General features: G+C 41.4%; 1 protein-coding gene across 1 annotated transcript in view; it reads left to right on the top strand.

The window, feature by feature from the left end:
* Positions 1-19,501, top strand: part of mcama (melanoma cell adhesion molecule a) — a 65,392-nt gene that overhangs the window by 32,972 nt on the left and 12,919 nt on the right. Inside the window, exons 2-8 of the mRNA XM_071542941.1 lie at positions 9,631-9,761; positions 12,477-12,705; positions 14,029-14,099; positions 16,131-16,218; positions 17,075-17,254; positions 17,998-18,125; positions 19,346-19,490. Coding sequence (XP_071399042.1) covers positions 9,631-9,761; positions 12,477-12,705; positions 14,029-14,099; positions 16,131-16,218; positions 17,075-17,254; positions 17,998-18,125; positions 19,346-19,490 — 972 coding nt within the window. The remainder of the gene's footprint in view (positions 1-9,630; positions 9,762-12,476; positions 12,706-14,028; positions 14,100-16,130; positions 16,219-17,074; positions 17,255-17,997; positions 18,126-19,345; positions 19,491-19,501) is intronic.

Below are 19,501 nucleotides of genomic sequence, written 5' to 3'. Positions count from 1 at the left end.
ATTTGTCTTCTTTTTCCAAAGATCTTTTATAATATGTGTTACACTCTATCTGAAAGACACAAATCCACTAGATGCACAGTATAATTTTACTGACTGTTCCAAAATTTGCACAACTTCTGTAGAATGGCCCACTTGGAATCTGATCAAAACGTCTCATTAGAATCAGTTCAGGTTAACGGCTTCCCATAGACCAGTGATTCTCAACCTTTTTCATATCAAGGACCCCTAATATAGTCCACATTAGAGCCACGGACCCCCATTTGACCCAAATATTTTTATTGCCAGATATGATTTTGTCTAGAATTCCATGACTGTCTGTATTGTAGGTAGAGAGATAACAGAGAAACTATGATCAGAACAGTCATTCTTCTACATTCTCTAACTGTGTTCACTTCTTGTAAATGAAATAATGCTGAACTTTAACAGTTCATCAGTTTGCTGGGGACCCCCTGGAACCCCCTCGAGGACCCCTGGTGGTCCCCGGACCCCACGTTGAGAACCACTGCCAAAGACAACCAGTGTAGCGTTGGTTAACTCTACAATGAATATGTAATCAATCAAAAACATCTTATCCATCATATCAGAGGTGGACGTTTTTTTATATAATCGGCCCCATTTATTGGCATCAGTCTAACCCTAAGTGAAACTACTCCCAGCACCGGTCCCGGGGAGCTGTGTGTGCTGGGTCCTGACCCCCGGGGGACTGCGATCCGCCCCGCTGCATATAGACAGTCTCTGATGCACAAGACGTGGCTTTGAGGAGATTTGCACCACTTCCTTATCTCTCTCCGCGGTGAAAGAATAAAAGGCCCCGGACCCCTTCACCGTCACCCAGGGAACAGGCTTGCTGGGGGGGGGGGAGATTTGTGCCAGACGCTGCTTCACAAAGCCCGACCACATCAGTAAGGGGCAAGGAGCTCTCATCTTCCACTGTAGAGCTGTGTGTGTTCAGTGTGTGTGTGTGTGTGTGTGTGTGTGTGTGTGGTGTGGTCTTTGATGTCAGGTCACACACAGCGTCCCCCAGGTGTGTATTGAGAAGCCCTCCTCTCTTGTCATCCACGCTTACATGCCGGCTCTTTACACCCTCCGCCCTCTTAGGGATCCTTTCAACACCCCCCCCCCCCACACACACACACACACACAAAAGTCTTATACAGGGTGTTTTGCAGGTGTTAAAAAAAAGTCTTACAATGTCTTCTGTTATATTATCTAAACTCGAGGTGTTAAAATGTCTTGAATGCTGTTAGAGTGTTTCAAGTGTTAAATGCAGTTTCAGGGGTCTTAAAACTGTTTTTTTCAATCTCCAGTGAGAAGGCAGCCCAGTCATGCAGACCTAATGTTATATTCTTACAGTAAATCCAGTTGGTTTCATTTTGACTTTCAGTTGGTCTGATATTACATTCTTGTGGAAGCCCATTTCCGCCAGTGTGATGAAAAAGAAAAATCCTCTAAGTCATTATAATGAGAAACTTTATCAAAATAATGATCTCAAAATAATGCCTTCGCATCTCAAAATAATGACTTAGAAAGTTTCTCATTATTTAGGGTTAGGGTTAGAGGTTAGGTTTTGAGATACTAAGTCATTATTTTGAGATACTAAGTCATTATTTTGAGATACTAAGTCAAAATATTGAGAGTTTCTCACTATTTTGAGATACTAAGTCAAGATTTTGAGATACTAAGTAATTATTTTGGGATACTAACTCATTATTTTGAGAAAGTTTCTCATTATTTTGAGATACTAACTCATTGTTTTGAGATACTAACTCATTATTTTGAGATACTAACTCATTATTTTGAGATACTAACTCATTATTTTGAGATACTAACTCATTATTTTGAGATACTAAGTCATTATTCGAGATACTAACTCATTATTTTGAGAAACTTTCTCATTATAATGACTTACAGGACCATCACTGGTGGAAATGTGTTTCCATACATTCTAACTTGCATTTGAAAGGTCTTAAAAAGTCAGAAATGTAACTTGATGACACTTGCAAACACCTGATTATCTAATACTTGACTGGAGGCCACCATTGATTGTCTGGTGTGAAAGGAAGGAAGAAGGTCTTCGGATATGTTTATATGCTCACCGGTATTCAGTCTCATTTCACGGCTGGCCGGGCATGTGAAGGATTAGGCCGAGTAAATGAGGCCGGTTTGTCGAGTCAGAGGTGATTTTGTGCTGTTATCGGTGGTGGAGCTGGAGGTCTACTGGAGACCCCGGCTGACAGGCTTTATCAAACGGGGAAGCCGGTGTTGTGACGACTTGGGGTTTAGCGTCTGAGGCTATTGTTTGTGTATTAGGTGCATAATGAGCAACTGTATGCAGAGACCGCCCTGGAAGGAGCCCCCCCCCCCTCACTTCTGCTCAGGACTGCTGTTTGTCTCAACTCTGTTATCACTGGGCTCTGTCCCTCTGATGGGAACAGTGGCTAGGTTCTTGGGAAGGACAGGAGCAAGTCATGTGTTGCCTCTCTCTACCAGATAACTCTGTCTGCTTCCCCTTTCACATGTTTTGCCTTTTCTAGAAATGGTACAGAAGTGTGAAAGCTGCTCCGTAATATATAATTACCACATTCATTTTGAGAAACACCAGCACTAACAATGCCACTGGCATGAGATAGAGGCTGACACTCCATGCACCTTGGAAGTAGGTGAAGTTGTGCCAGAAACCCCTACTCTGCTTTATGGTAATAATACAAAGGTATCACAATTAGTTTGACAATTATTGATGTTTAAAAATGCTACACCTAGTACCTTTAAGTTTAGGTGTAATGTTGAAGTTAGTTGAAGTTAATTTGTCATGTCAAGACATACAGTATCTGTGATATATGTTCTGTGTTGACTTGTGAGAATGGAGCCATTAAATGAATGAAGCAAGCACAAAAGACATAAATCTTTAATGTAGGTCTGGGGGATAATTCAATATTATCGTTTATCGTCTTTCAGTGGAATCATATCGTGATGATATGAAGATATTTTAATATCGTGACACATTTCTGCTGTCTGAATTGATGATGACTAGCAAATTTTACTTAAAAACGCTCACAAAATGAGGTATGGTAGGAATATTATTTGAATATTTCTGTTTTGTTTGACATCACACCTAACATTACCATTCGGTTCAATGAGATGAACATTCATTCGATTGTTTAACGTGATTTTGCATACATGAACCATATCGTGATATATATCGATATCGAGAAAAATCCTTATGATTATCATGATATTGATTTCAACCATATCGCCCAGCCCTACCTTTAAGTTTAGGTGTAATGTGCATGAGTTAAGAGAAAAATGTGGCTTCATTCGGACCCATTCTGAAATAGGACAGTTCCTCAGCATATGGCAAAATAACCAGCCCCAGATATATCCCACAGCAACCTAACCTGTGCAGTGGTTCACTGTGTCTGAATCATGACGTGAAAGTGTGTTTTCTCTCTGAAATCTCTTTCTCTCTCCCTCTGTCTCTCCCCGTGTCTGTCGTCCCTGTGACAAGCCAATAAACGTGGAGTCTCGTTGCCCAGTCGCAGGGCCCCCGGGGGCCCTTGTCAACACATCCAAATATTCACCAGTGTTTTTTTTTTTTTTTGTTTTTTTTTTGCAGAATGTATTAGTTCTGTGGCAGCCAGACACAAGACGGGACGGCCAGTTAAACACACACACACACACACACACACACACACACACACAGGCGGGAGATCTGGTTTGTCGAGATGCATAGATCAAGAGGGGGTCATATGTGTGTTTGTGCTTTTTGTCCCCCGTGCTGCATAGAGTCAAAACAGGAGCAGTAAGACCGGCCCGCAGGTTGGCTTTGGAAGTCAAATCCCCACCAACCCCGCCCCCCCCCCCCCCCAGCGCTAATCGGATTAGCTGAAAAGTTACCAGCGCGGGCCCCCGAGGAGACGCAAAAATTTTTTTTTTTTTTTTTTTTACACCGACTTCTGTGACATTTCAGCTCTCCCACTGACTCCACCTGCCCCCCCCCCCCCCCCCCCACTACCAACCTGCCTCTGTGTGTGAAAGCCGTCTCACCTCATCCCGCGCGCGCAACAGTAAACAACGACTTCAGCGCACAACAAACTGTCTTTAACCTTTAGATTCCGGGGATGGGGGAGAAAAAGCATCTTTTTTTTTTTGGGCTGACGGGGTGAAGACGGGGCGGGGGGGGGGGGGGGGGGGGGGTGAAGGGGCGTCTGGTCCACCCAGGTGGGGGAACAATGGCGTGCCCGTCGTCTTAGCGGCACGGCTGGCTGAGCATAGGGCCGAGGCGAAGGAGGGGAGAGACGAGAAAGAAGAAAAAAAAATATGGCCTGAGAAAAAGAGGAGTGGAGCTCCCGTCTCGGTGCTGAGGGAGGGAGGGAGACGGGCTGATAATGGGGGGGCCGGCCAGCTGAATGGGAGCAGCAGGGTGGCAACGGGACTCTTAAAGCTGTTTTCATGCTTGGTCTGTTTCAACCAACGCTGAAGCCACATATGAGGACAGTGAGGTCCAGACCTCGCATTATATTTCCTGTCTAGTTGGAAATTGTCACTCAGCTACAAGCACTAGCAAAGCTATGTTCACACTAAGGCTGAACTGTGGGGAAAGGTGAAATGTGTCAAAACACCATTTTAAATGAAATATTGTGGTGCTGCAGAGATGTCCTGGCCTACACATCATATTCTACAGACTTAAGAAAACATCTTTGTTTGGTACAGATCCCCGCAAAAATCACACCATAATCATTTTGATACGTTTTTCAATGACAATGAGAATAATGATGTAAAAATTATCATTCCCATCGCAATTGCAATATCAGTCAAAATACTCGCAATTCGATATTTTTTCAAAATCGTTCAGCCCTAGTTCACACAACACAATGCAACCTTTAGTTTGCTAGCTTGCCTGGCTAACGTGATAGGCGTATGATAGGCAAGCTAGCATACATAAAAACTTTCAAAGCGTGTTCAAAACATAAATAACTTCCAGAATTCATGTCAAATTGGAATGCAAATTGTGCTCAGGTCTCAGGTAGGAAAAAGGATTTGGCACTACTGCAGCCCAATTAATTACTGGGCCGAAAGCTAGCAAAGCTCGGGCCAGACTCGGTGTGAATGACGTGCTGGAATCGGCCCGAGTACCGACATCAGGCCAGAATCACTCCAGCAATGGCCCTATTAAAATGCATCTTAATTGCATTAATTAATTCGATTAAAATGATCTTCTTTTTAATTCATCTTTATCTTGGACATCATTTTGCAAATCTACTGTAACATTTGGGGGAGCTCTAGCCCCCCTGATAAGTGTTTAGATTTTTTGACCTCACTAAAAATGTTGGTCTGGCTAAAACCCAGGGGCCGGTTGCACAAAACACCTTAAGTATGACACTTAAGGCTTAATTTCTCCTTAGCTGAGGGACTTACTTAAGGGTGTTGCACAGAATCCCTTAAAAGGTTTCCTTAGTTAAGGAAAAACGTTAAAGCATTTACTGCATTGAAAGAGATTTTACAGCGGTAAAATTCTAGTTTCCATGGAGACCGTTTGTTTGCTTGCACTTGTGCTTGTGATACCTGTTATCGCCTCACCTGTTACCGTCTCACAAAGTTGGCCTATAGATAGTAAAAAATGGCAGAAGAAAAGAAGACAAGAAAACCAAATTGGTCAGAGGAGGAAAAGATTATACCTCTGGAGGAATACAATAAAAGAAAGCACATACTAAAAAGTAAATTTGATCCGCAAATAACAGCAAACTGAAAACAAGGAATGTGGGAGGAAATTGCAACGAAAATTAATTCAAGAAGTAGTATGTTGAAGTATATATGATATTATACTGTATATGTATATATGTACTGTATGTTGAAGTATACATACCATCCCATATCTCGGGATGCATTCATTTTCTTCATTTATCTCCATAAACTCGGCCATGTTGAGGTTAAGATAGAGTCAGAGGTACCTTAAGTTTTTTTCCTGACTTTGGTTGCTAAGGTCTTTTGTGCAACGGTTTCACTAACTTTAAGGGACTCCTTAAGCATAAGACCAAGATAAGGAGAACACCTTAAATACTTAAGTGAACATTTTAAGGAACCCTTAAGGAGAAGACTTAAGGGTGTTTTGTGCAACCGGCCCCTGATCTCAACCTGTCAAGTTGAACTGGAAAACAATTTGTCAGTAATTTTGCACGTGAACATTTCAAACACTCACGGTTTACTTTTCAGTTTGCTTGGCAGTTCGGCTTCCTTTGGTTTCCTGTTTTGTGAACACCACACTCCCAGATCACATGTCTTGTTTGGCTACAGAAATTGTTTACTGGGATTAAAGGTCACGAGCATTCCCGCCGATCGTGGAATTTCTAGAACATCATGGAATTTTGAGAGCCGCATTCCAGACAGGGAAAGTCAGGGAATTTGATCAATTCTCCGGGGAAGTCGGGGAATATAGGAATTTTACAAACGCGTCAATGTACAGGAATACAGCAGAATGTATTTCCCAGTCGTTTCCAGCCCAAGTCTTGAGTAAACCGGACTGAAAAGCAACATCGGAAAAAGAACGCAGTGGTGTGGAGGGTCAGTAAACTGGACAGGGTTGGGTTACTGACCACTTGACACTTGTCATTGGAGTCTTTGCTATGCAGCTATGTGGTGCAAACACCCTGAATAGCCAACGCAGTTAACATTGACCATGTTTACACCATACGCCACCATATTTTATCAAGTGTGATTTTGTGTATTTGGTGACCTTTTTTTTGGCATTTCCGCTTGAATACTCCAAATAAGCCTATATCACATATAAAACAGATTATTAGAAGAGGAGTCACTTTTTAGTTTTTTTACCTTTGGCAATTGTTGTGTTATTGTGTGCATGTAAATGTAGCCAATCGTACCTCTATGTCAGTTGACAAAGCCATTTAAGGAAGAATCCACCCTAAAACACTTCAACTCTGTTAACGAAATGCAACGCACTTTGAATTTCTGGACCCATTTTCTCGTTTGGTGGTGTATTTTTCTTATAATGTGATGTCATGTTGAGATATTTCCAACCGCAGCTACATCGGAGTGGGAAAATGTTAGATAGAAGCATCAGGTTTTGGTGTCAGTCCCTCATCATCAAAGAGCGAGGGCTTCTTTCTAGACTTACCTTTTGCACCAACGTTCAACAATCACACAGGGAGAAACCCATCGTAGAAGAGGAAGAGATACCAATTTCTCCAGCTACAATAGCCTAGCCTCAATAGACCAGAATGCAATGCAGCCAGAAGACGCCTTGTTGTTTTGCGTAAAGGACGGAAGTCATTTTGGGAAAAGTGGGGACACCAAACAAGTGAATCACAGAATTTCATCGCAAAATAACTCCCGGAACGCATTGAACATCTCAGATTGATATCTGACAGTGTAAGAGAATCCGAGGGGGGGATTTTTCCTTTAAACGCACAATATGTAATTTTCTGCCGCTAGGGGTCTCTCAATCAAAACAATAACAAAAGACGGAGTTTGATGACGTGGTGAAGTAGCGTGGGATCATGGGAGTTGTTGTCTTCATTGTTAAACAACCATCATTGCCGTTTTATTTTGAGGTTAGGATTCCTTCAGTGTTCATCGTTCAGGAGGTTTTTACCTCAAGCCGAATTATCCTCCTCTCCAAAACAAACAGACCCGGTAATTAAAACCGGTAAAAACATTGAATAAAGTAGTTTCATTTTAAAAAATCAGTGTTTCTCCGATGCTCTTCGGCGGACACAGGACGGCAGCTTGTTTCTCTGATAACTTAAGATCCAGACGTCCGATGACTAAAACCCTTCATCCGGTTGAAAGATATAGCTAAAAACGACCAAGATCTAAAAAGTGACGGTGACGTGACTTGAAACAGTAAGAAAGTAGTCGGCTGGAAATGTTTTAACGTCCGGAAAACTCTGGAAGGGGATATGACGCCATTGACAGGCGACCAAATGAAATCCACCGTTACCTTGAATAAAATTACGGATTTCTCTGGGTTTGAAGTACACAACTCAAAAAAATATATAACATATCTAGTCGTTTTTAGATATTTAAATGCGGAAATGTCACATATTATACCTTTAACGTCATGCAAAAAAAAACCCTCCAAAGTTCAACCCACTGAACACAGAGAATAGACGTTTACGTGCCAAGACACATAACTCGTTTTTCCTTTGTCATTTTGCGAGCCGGCCACCCCGGGAACAGCCGGCCAAGTCCAACACGGCCTGAGAAAGCGGTTGGCGCTTCCACACGGACAGCTCAGTGTCAAACTGGCTAGCCTTTCCCCCGTGTCTGCATTCCCGCGACGGATGCCTAGGGAACTGGTTTTGCTGGCCAAGACTTGGTGCGGTGGTTACAGTTGGCAGGGCAAGAGAGAGAGAGAGAGAGAGAGAGGGAGGGGGGAAATGGTGCCATGTGTACAAGAAGCCTTTTCTTCTTTCCCCTCCGCTAACATGGCAGCCTGGCTCGAAGGTAGACACTCAGGAGATGGCTAGACTTGAATTGACTCTATCTGTGTGTGTGTGTGTGTGTGTGTGTATGTTTGGGGCGGAGGGGAGGGGATTTTGGATTAGGATTAGGATTTTTATTTCGGATTGAGAATTAGGATAAGGGCTAAATTTGGTTTAGAATTAGGATTTGGGTTTAGGGTTTAAAAGAATAGTTCACCCAAAAATGAAAAGGCAGTTGTTATCTATTCACCCCCCCCATCCCATGCCAACTCTAGTGAAGTTTGTTAGTCTATATAATACTCCCGGAGCTTCCCAGCAAGACTTAGTAGCAGCCTTCTCCAAAACAACTGAAGCCTTTGGGGACCGATATTTAAAGAGTTCCAAAAAATAACACAAAAATAACACAAAAATGACTCCATACAGCTCATGAAGCATAATCCAAGGCTTCTGACGCCATGCGATTGCTTGTGAGAGGAAACGAAATTTTATCAATTATTTCAGTGGTTCTCAACGTGGGGTCCGGGGACCACCAGGGGTCCTTGAGGGCATTCCAAGGGGTCCCCTATAAATTGATGAATTGTTAAACTTCATTATTTCATTTATAAGAACAATTATAGAATGTAGAAGAATGGCTATTTTGATCATAGTTTCTCTGTTATCTCTCTACCTACAATACAGATAGTCATGAAATTCTGGACAAAATCATATTTAACAATAAAAAATATTCTCAGATTTGGGTCCGAGAGACAAAATCTCATCAAATGGGGGTCCATGGCCCTAATGTGGACTAAATTTGGGGTCCTTGATATGAAAAAGGTTGAGAACCACTGCATTATTTCATGCAAATCGAGTCTTCCTCCATTGTATTAAGCTTCCGCATTACCAAACCTGAACTATTCCTTTAAGATTACATTTGGGTTAAGGATTTAAATTAGTTTGGGATTATGATTTGGGTTGAGGGTTAAGACCAGAATCAGAAATAGGTTTAGGTTAGGGTAAGAGCTAGGGTTAGTTTAAGGTTAGGGGTCAAGGAAGGAATGCAGTCGATGTGTGTGTGTTTTGCGTATTAATCCTTTAAACCGATATAAGGACAAGTTCAGCTGACTTTCTTGTCTCCATTCCAATATTTCAACACATGGAAAAAGCATTGAGTTGATGTGTGTGTGTGTGTGTGTGTGTGTTTGTCTTCCAGCATGGGCCAAAGTGGAGCTGACTATGGGTGAGAGTGTGGAGGTTTACCTGGGTGACTTGGCCCAAATCCCCTGCCAGTACAACTTCTCTGATGCCAACAAGCCCAGCCTCGTCATGATCCAGTGGTTTGTGGTGAGTACTATCTATCTATCTATCTATCTATCTATCTATCTATCTATCCTCTGCTCAGCTATTGTTTTTTGGCTACTTTTACACCTCATGTTCGCTGGTATCCGTCTTCCCGAAGCTTTTTAAAACACTTTTCAATGCTCATGATGATCTGTTGTTTTTTTTTCAGAGAACAAAACCATTAACAGATTCAACTGAGTGTAACCGAGATAACAACCTGGCAAAACATGAATTGTGTTGAACTGAAATAATAACCTAATCAACGATGTTTTTGTTATATCAGAGTTTAGCTACTTGAGGCACTTTTGAATATCTAAAAGGGGTTTATGGTGTGTTTGTGAAATGAGATGAGGTTTTGTAGGAGCGTTTTTTGTGAATCTTTTGGTCGTGAAGTCTGATTGCACTGTGGAGTGATTGTCCAGGTCACAAATTCCCCTCTGAGGCACTGAGACTGTATATGGGACGTTGTTCTTCAAATGGGGGAGGAAGAAGATAGTGTCGCCTTCAGGATCCGTGACCCTCCATCCAATCACTTTTTTATAGTGGTGCAGTCATCTGACAACAGAAACAGAAAGATGTCAATGACAACACCTGTAGTGTGTTATATGCTATGCTGAAACATAGGCAACAGAAAGTTGGCTTCTTAACACTGCTGGCAATGGTGAGAAGTGATTTATACCCTAAGGAAGGTACGTCAGCCATGTTTGTGAATACTACTAACTAAAAACTAAACTAAAAATATAACTATTTGAAAGGAAAATAAAAAGTACTGAAATGTAAGTTTGAGAACAGTACCCCCAACTAGTGCTGAAAGATATTGACAAAAAATGTAATTGCGATTATCTGACAGAATATTGCAATTATGATCACAAGTTTTTCTTGTCAAAGTTTTTAGAACTTCAAAATTGCTTAAAGAAAAGTGATTTTGTGAAAAATAGATTTACTGAGTTTGAGTGTGATGAAAGGTTTTCACCAATATTGCACTTGATCCATGGATCCAAAGATTACCTGCAGCTCTAAATCATCTTGTTCAGAAGGTTTGGACGCTCCTCTCTCGTAAGAAATGAATTGCAGCCTCTGCGATTTGGATATTGCAGAAGTTCATATTGCGACTTTTTTTTGCGATTACAGTTTTCTTTCAATTGCTAACAAGCATCGGTCAATGCTGAAGCCACTTTTTCAAAACTCTTCATACAGTCTGCATTACCAACATGCATCTTGGCCAAACAGTTCATCTCACCTCCAAAACTCTCAAAACTCAACTCAAACCACCAAAACACTTCATACATGTCTCAAAATAAGCTTGTTCGACCATAACACTGGCAACAATTCTCACTCAGAAAGCACATTGTCACTGACTTCAAAAACACTAACAACAGGGAGCATTACATAAATGATGAACTTTTATCTTTGAAGTTTGAATGATTTTTCACATAAATCAGTATTTCATTATAGCATAAGAATCACACCTTTTCACTTTATTGACTGTACTAAAGTATATGTAACAACAATGAATCAGAAATGCAGCAATTTACTTAAATATCCTTTATTTTTTCTATATCTTTGCATATAGTAATTTACTTATTTACTCAATAAAAAGTTGAAACAAAAAAAAACAATTTCCTGAAATTCCAGGGCTGCAATAATACAGTAATTACAAAAAAAAAACATTACAGTTTTTTTCAATTGCTAACAAGCATCGGTCAATACTGAAGCCACTTTAGTGTTTTGCAGGTGGTGGAGTATGAATGAGAAAAGAGTTCATGGATTTTGCAAAATGTGCTCATTGAATGCATTTCATGTGAAAGCAATGAAAAATGATTCACAGTTCGGTCCACATAGACTTCTGTTCCGCTGACTGTGTGAAGAGTTTTGACAACGTGACTTCAGTTTTGACCGAGGCATGTTAGCGATCGAAAAAAAACTGTAATTGTTCAGCTCTACCCCCCAACACTGGTCAGGTAGCACTATGGCACCCCCTTTGTCTGCAGCTTGTATAATGATGTTATCATTCCCAGTAGGGCTGGGCGATATGGACCAAAAATCATATCTCGGTATTTTTAGGCTGAATGGCGATACACGATATATATCTCGGTATTTTCTACGAAGTGGGCTAAATGTTCAGTTGTAAGTAGGGCTGGGCGATATGGACAAAATCAAATATCACAATATTTTTGACCAAATACCTCGATATCGATATTGCGACAATATTGTAGGGATGACTATTGGTGCTTTCACAAAATATTTACAGAATGAGATTTTTGATAAATAATCATCAGTAATGTGGATATAACGACTAAGTGGGTAAAGGCAAATAATAGAACAGCTAGAACAGTCTGGTAAGTTCAGAAAATGACATCACTTTACTGTAATGCAGCCTTTAAAACCAGGAGAAGACACTTATGCCATACGATATCCAAACTCTAAGACGATATCTAGTCTCATATCACGATATCGATATAATATCGATATATTGCCCAGCCCTAATTCCCAGACAGCTCATCGAACAGTCGCACAGTCTTGGCGAGAAAGGTTATACTTGGGCAGGCCTGGGCAGTGTGAATTTGGGAGAATAGTTCCTCAATGTCATGGCCAACGTGAGGAACTTCCACCACGTCAGCAGTAAACAACACTGACCGACCGATATCTGGTTTTGAATAAAAGTCGTGTATCGGTCTAACCCTAAAATAAGCTCAAATCTATGTCCGCCTCCTCCAGAGAGCCGTAGGTAACAGCACACGGAGGCGGATTTTCTACGGGGACGACAGCCAGCAGATGGTGGACGACAACACGGACTACAGCGGCCGCATCGAGGTGACCTCAGACCAGCAGGGAACCCTACTCACCGTCCAGGACGTCCGGCTTTCCGACGAGAGAGAGTTTTTCTGCCAGGTTAACGGGCTGGCCGCCGGCAACGCTGAAGGCAAGACCCACCTGAGGGTGTTTGGTAAGGAAGCTCCCTGAACACTTTGAGCTCAGGCTCGGAGTAACTGTTCCTGTCTCTTTGCCTCAGGCCTTAAAGGAATACCCAAAATGTTAAGACTGTCCTTTTACTAATAAAAAGTAAGTGGTTTTTATTATGTGACTTGTAGATTCATCAGTTTCAAAAATTAAATATCATCAAGTCAAGTCAAAAAAACATATATTCATCCACAGCACAGTGATTTTTCGCTGTACGCAGTCTCCCGTCATCCTCCACCCTCCACCTTCACTTCACCTATGGAAACAGGGAAATTAGTCCTGGCTGGTTCAAAACAGTATGTTATTTTGATAGAATTTTTCATGTACATACTGTATATCCTCTAATAGTGGCCGGTAGTCAATTAAAAGCCGGGTCTCCGATAATGTCCGGGCCCGTGGTCGACACGAACAAATAAAGGCCGGCCCCAAATACAGGCCGGGGAAAAAAACAAAGGAAAAAACAACGGTGGATACCGGTAAACTCCTGGTGCCTGTTATATAATGTAACTGTAGTTTGTAGTAACGTACAAGCGCCACAAGATGGCAGTATGCCACAAGACGGCTCGGCCGGCGGAAGTCTCTGGAGCGTGCCGTCGTCGATTACCGTAATTATCGGTAATGCATTGCAGTAACAAAAAAACGGCTACCTAACGAACCCCAACAGAAGCAGATCAGAAAACAAGGAGGCTTCGTACTAAAATATGAGCAAATATACTTATCAAACAGAGGGAATTAGAAATAAAGGCCTGTCTCTAAGGCCTGTCTTCCAATAAAGGCCTGGTACCCTCTGCAGTTGAGGTAAATAAAGGTCCGGGCCAATATTAGAGGAAATACAGTATTACCAATCTCCTGCACAGACCTGCTAGACTTAGCCACATATCATTGAACATTATTTAGCATTTAGCTGTAGCGCTACTATACTCATATACTCATTTTCTCACTTCTGAGATAATGCTAGTGGCCAACTATCACTAAACATAGTGTACGCTAAAGTGTTTGCATTGCGCACCAGAGCACATGATCTACCCTAACCTCTAACCCTAACCCATGGATGACTTTGGTGTCTATGTTCTCATCACTTAATGGCTGAGTTGACCAATCTACCAAAATGTATTCCTTAAAAGGAGAAACACTGCTGAAAAAACACATTACTAGTAATATGTTCTTCTTCTTTCCCTCACTCACACACCATGTTTATCTGAGGTAACGTGTCCTGTGTAAGAAACCACAGGATTATTGGTTGAGGTTTCACGGTTAATGATATGGTTATTTATTATCATTGAATGCATTGATTTGTCTCCTGATCCAGCTCCTCCAGAGGCTCCAGTGATTGAGGGCGTCCTTACTGGAATCTCTGTGACCAATGAGGTGCCGTCGAAGGTGAGCGCACTTTAGCTTAGCCTATCACGGGCCAGCTAATATATCGTAAAAAAATCTGAAAGTGAATTTTCACTTTTGTAGAAAATAACTAAACCCTAGACCACTTTTTGTGGGTTTGCTGCCATCTAATGCTTAAAAGTGTGCTATTGCAATTGCCATCTGCTATTGGCTGATCTTTGCGTTCCCAGTAGGAAGCAGTAGTACAAGCAGAGGTGGAAAGTAACTAAGTACATTTACTCGAATACTGTACTGAAGTACAATTTTGAGGTACTTGTACTTTACTTGAGTATTACCATTTTATGCTACTTTATACTTCTACTCTACCACATTTCAGAGGGAAATATTGTACTTTTTACTCCAGTACCTTTATTTGATAACTTAAGTTACTAGTTACTTTGCAGATTCACATTATTAATACAAAATATAATCAACTAATAAATTGTGATGTAATAGATTACTGTAAGCTAACCAGCAGTATATAAAGTAGTGGAAATCAGACCCACCTTTTCCAGCTGCAACATTAAAGTGATGCTTACACATTAATGCATCAATAATTATAATTCAGTAATATAATATATACTGTATTATTCTGAAATGGGCCATTCTGCATAATGAGTACTTTTACTTTTGTTGCTTTAAGTACATTTTGATGCTAATACTTTTGTACTTTGACTTAAGTATCATTTTGAATGCAGGACTTTTACTTGTAACAGAGTATTTTTATACTGTGGTATTTCTACTTTTACTCAAGTAAAAGATCTGAGTACTTCTTCCGCCACTAAGTACAAAACACGCATATGAGACAGAACCAGCACTGGAAGGCTCTGGGAAAAGTCAGGCGTGTTGAGACACAAAATACATTTTAAATCGACTTTCAGTCTCATGGTTTCCCACAGAAAATGTGTTAGTGAAGGTTAAGTAGCTGTTAATAATGAGATGGAAACCACCACACGTTCTAAAACTAGATCAGTGGATGGCTCTACTTCAAAGGGTTCTTGTTTTTGAATCACTGATGGGACGTGCAAACGGTGCAAACATGCAAACTGTTGAAGTACTTGCAGATCCAGCTGAATTAGTCAAATGTCGGATGTAGAATTTGTAATTGACATTTCTGCACATGGTCATCGTGAATGTACAGTACATCCGCAACCTTATTAGTATGTAGTAGATCAGTGTTTTCATGTTCAAGGTTTTTAATGTATGGCATGGGTTTTACATTTTTATACATATGTATGTGTATATATATATATGTGGATGTGTTTTTATTTTTTTCCCCTCTTTGGTCGATTTAAAAAAAGAGAGAAAAGACAGAATAACAGCAGTTGGGGTTACATATGATTTTTTATCATAGCTTTACCCACTTAGTTATTTATTGATTGATTGATCTGTGCTATTCTAAACGTCTTTTTCTTTCCTTTTATTTTCTTTATAACTTTGTTTCTATGTTGTATTCTATATTTTACGTATTTTCTAACTTACTAAAAATTTAATGAAATCTCCTCACACCCATGAAACCTTGCATTTTGGGGTTGTTTCGGATTGCCTTCTCATTCCTAAAGAACACTTTGCACTTGCATTCTGTACACTCTCTGTCTGTCTGTGTCTGTCTGTCTGGAGCACCTTGGAGCATTTTGGAGCACCTTGCTGCACACATGTGTATACTAATGAGGAAAAAACGACTTTCTTGAAAGTACTATAACTTTAAAGGAATAGTTCACCCAAAAATGAAAATTCTGTCATCATCTACTGACCCTGTAGACCCTGTGATGCCAGTTGAAACACAGGTGAAGTTTGTCCATATAACACACAGGGAGGTTGCCAGCACAACTCCATAGCAGCCTTCTCCAAAACAACTGAAGTCAGTGGGGACCAGTTCTTCAGAGTTCATGTCTACCAAAGTGAAATATCACTTTCAGTATAGATCAGATATTTATTGAGACCTTATCCATTTGTCTAGTTCTGTTTCCCATGTACTGCTGCAGTGCCCAAATGTACGATAATCAAGATTTGTCAATGTGTATCTCCATCCAGGTTGCATCATGCGAGGCCAGGAACGGCTTCCCTAAACCCAACATTACCTGGTACAGGAACAGCATGCCACTGGTGTCTGCACAAGGACGTAAGTAAAATCAGCAGACAAGAACAACAACATAATGTATACCTTCATTCTACCCAGAACAGTTTGACAAAACATGGCCAGAAGAGGCGCTAAAGGTATTCAAAGTACATTGTTGATAATTAATATGTATGTCCTCTTTAGCTTTTATGCTTTCTCTCAGTTTGTTGGAACGTTATTTCAAATCTCACCACTTTGCAGAATGGCCATGATCTAATAAGCATCCCAGTTGTCTTCAATTCAATGTCAAGTACATAGTATTCAAATTGGAGAAAAGTTGGGGGTTTCTAATGTGTTAAAGGAATAGTTCACCCAAAAATGAAACTTCTGTCATCATCTACTCACCCTCATGCCAAATGAAACACAGGTGAAATTTGTTAGTCCATATAACACACAGGGAGGCTGCAGCACAACTTGGTAGCAGCCTTCTCCAAAACAACTGAAGTCAATGGGGACCTGTTCTTTAGAGTTCCAAAACAAAAACAGCCAAACAATCACACTGTGAATAGAAAGACCTATACACCATTATTTGTTGCAGATCAATCAGCTGTAGTTCAGATTTGCACTAAATGATGGTGTAAATATACTGTAGGTCTTTTTGGAACTCTGAAGAACTGGTCCCCACTGACTTCAGTTGTTTTGGAGAAGGCTGCTATGGAGTTGTGCTGCAGCCTCCCTGTGTGTTATATGGACAAACTTCACCTGTGTTTCAACTGGCATGAGGGTGAGGAGATGATGACAGAATTTTCATTTTTGGGTGAACTATTCCTTTAAACATGCTTAGTGCAGCTTTAAATCTGATCCCAGTGTTGTATTGATATGTTCTTACATATCTACACTGCCTCTGTCCCTGCTCCAGATGTGAATGTGTTGACCCTGGTGACCAGGGAGTCCAACGGCTTCTACTCAGTCCAGAGCAAGCTGGAGTACAAGGTGGTGAAGGAGGACAAGGATGCCCGCTTCTCCTGTGAGGTCAGCTTCTCTGTCCCTGGAGCCATCAGGACAGCCGAGTCCAAGGGCATCAACATCACCATTTACTGTAAGTTAACCTTGAGCCTATTTGTCCTATTGCTGCGTTTACATCATATCAGAAGAAGTGGAAGAATGGGATGACATATCGTTGCTTTAACTCGGAAGTATTCACATATTTAACTCACTGGAACGCCCAAATCCAAAATACCAAAAAAAAAATATTTATGAAAATAAATGAACTGCAGCAGATATCACTCACTTTTTGAGTGAGACTGAGAGATTTTTGAGAGATATCGGAGCCTGCAAAAAATTCCCACGTATTAAATTGAAAAGAAACCAGAAAATATTCACATTTAAGAAGCTGGAATCAGAGAATTTTGACGTATTTTTCTTAAAAAATTACTCAAACCGATTAATCGATTATCAAAATAGTTGGCGATTCATTTAATAGTTGACAACTAATCGATTAATCGATTAATCGTTGCAGCTGTAGTCGTCACATTTTCATTGCCGTTGATTAAATGACTATAAAAACATTCTCTGTTTGAACCATGCTACTGTCAGTAAAACTATGTGATTTCAAACTCCCACCATCCATAAGGACTTTTCTAAATAGCCACAATGTTTTCTCAATCAGTCTATTGTTGTTTAAACCCATTTAGTATACTGTGACAGCCAGTGCCAAAGCACAGTCTCTGCTGTCAGCACTAAGTAAATGGCTGGCCTCGTAAAGTGACTTTACCAGCCTTCTGAATAAGCCTGCTTAATTTGACCTTGTGTGTGTGTGTGTGTGTGTGTGTGTGTCTCCAGACCCCACCACCATGGTGGAGCTGTGGAAGGAGTCGCCCCAGGGCTTGGTCAAAGAGGGGGACACCGTGGAGCTGCGTTGCCAGGGCGACGGCAACCCCCCGCCGCCCTTCATTTTCAACAGAGAACAAGTAAGAATGGGAAGCCTTTTCTCTCCGTGGACCCGGGCCCTAAAAAAAAAAAAAAAAAAAAAATCCCCGAGAGAGAATGGGTGACAAACGGGGAGACATGTAGGGAATGTTTTTGATATGCAGAGCTCATAGGAGCCCCACGCAGAAATGAGTGTGCGGGGTCTCCGGAGGGCGCTGTCAGCATCTCTGACCTCCGCGGATCCAGATCTGCGGAGGCCTCCGAGGCCCGGAGATCAAACTGACAAGGCTCATGGGTAGGGCCTCGTTCCCATGTCAGACACACATACGCATTGTGTGTGCGCACAATGCAAAATCAAGCTCAGCTGACTGTGGTTTGAGCTTTTCCTAACTGTCCCGTCTGGGGCTCTTGGGTAATAGTGTGTGTGTGTGTGTGTGTAGGAGGGAGGGGGGCAGGGAAGTCCAGAATTATTCACCACCTCGAGTATGTCAACTAACAACGGGATATTGATGCGCCTGTTAACGCACCCATTTTATACTGGTGTACACTGGTTCAAACACATTGACAACGTATACAAAATTCACATTGCATACTGACACAGGCTTTGTAAGGACAACAGGACCTCACAACCATACAGTGTGCCAAGAGGCCAGTGTAGCACAATATATGCTGAATAGCCAATTATGACCATCGGTGGGCCTACATAACATGACAAATGCCATTTGGCAGACGCTTCTATCCGAAGTCCCTTATAGTAGATATAGACCGGTGGTTCTCAACGCGGGGTCCGGGGACCACCAGGGGTCCTTGAGGGGGGTTCCAGGGGGTCCCCAGCAAATTGATGAATTAACTTCAGCATTATTTCATTTACAACACAATTAGAGAATGTAGAAGAATTACTGTTTTGATCATAGTTTCACTGTTATCTCTCTACCTACAATACAGATAGTCATGGAGTTCTGGGCAAAATCATATCTAGCAATAAAACTATTCTCAGATGTGGGTCCGAGAGACAAAATCTCATCAAATGGGGGGTCTGTGGCCCTGATGTGGACTAAATTAGGGGGTCTTTGATATGAAAAAGGTTGAGAATCACTGATATAGAAAACAGCACATCTTACTTGACCTCACGCCGCACTAGTAGGCGTAAATCTAAATTCCGACCGATAAAAACATCACAGATTTCTTTTTTTTAACACGACCTCTGTTCTTTGAAACGATCGTATCATGGACTCAAACCTGAAGTGTTTTGTTGTTGCAGGAGCCGGACGTGGACCTGGACAGCAGCGGCGATGTGCTGGTCTTGCCGGGAGTGTCGCGAAAAGACAGCGGCGTCTACCGGTGCCACCCGCTGGACACCGAGCCCCACACCGAGGTCACAGGAGACATGCAGCTCACCGTGCATTGTGAGGAATGA

This window comes from Centroberyx affinis, unplaced genomic scaffold (genome assembly GCF_046629955.1).
Source record: "Centroberyx affinis isolate AG114_WGS23_722 - 3 ecotype Tasmania unplaced genomic scaffold, CSIRO-AGI_Caff_v1 ptg000233l_1, whole genome shotgun sequence".
Classification (NCBI taxonomy): domain Eukaryota; kingdom Metazoa; phylum Chordata; class Actinopteri; order Beryciformes; family Berycidae; genus Centroberyx; species Centroberyx affinis.
This window is presented reverse-complemented; position numbering and strand designations above follow the sequence as displayed.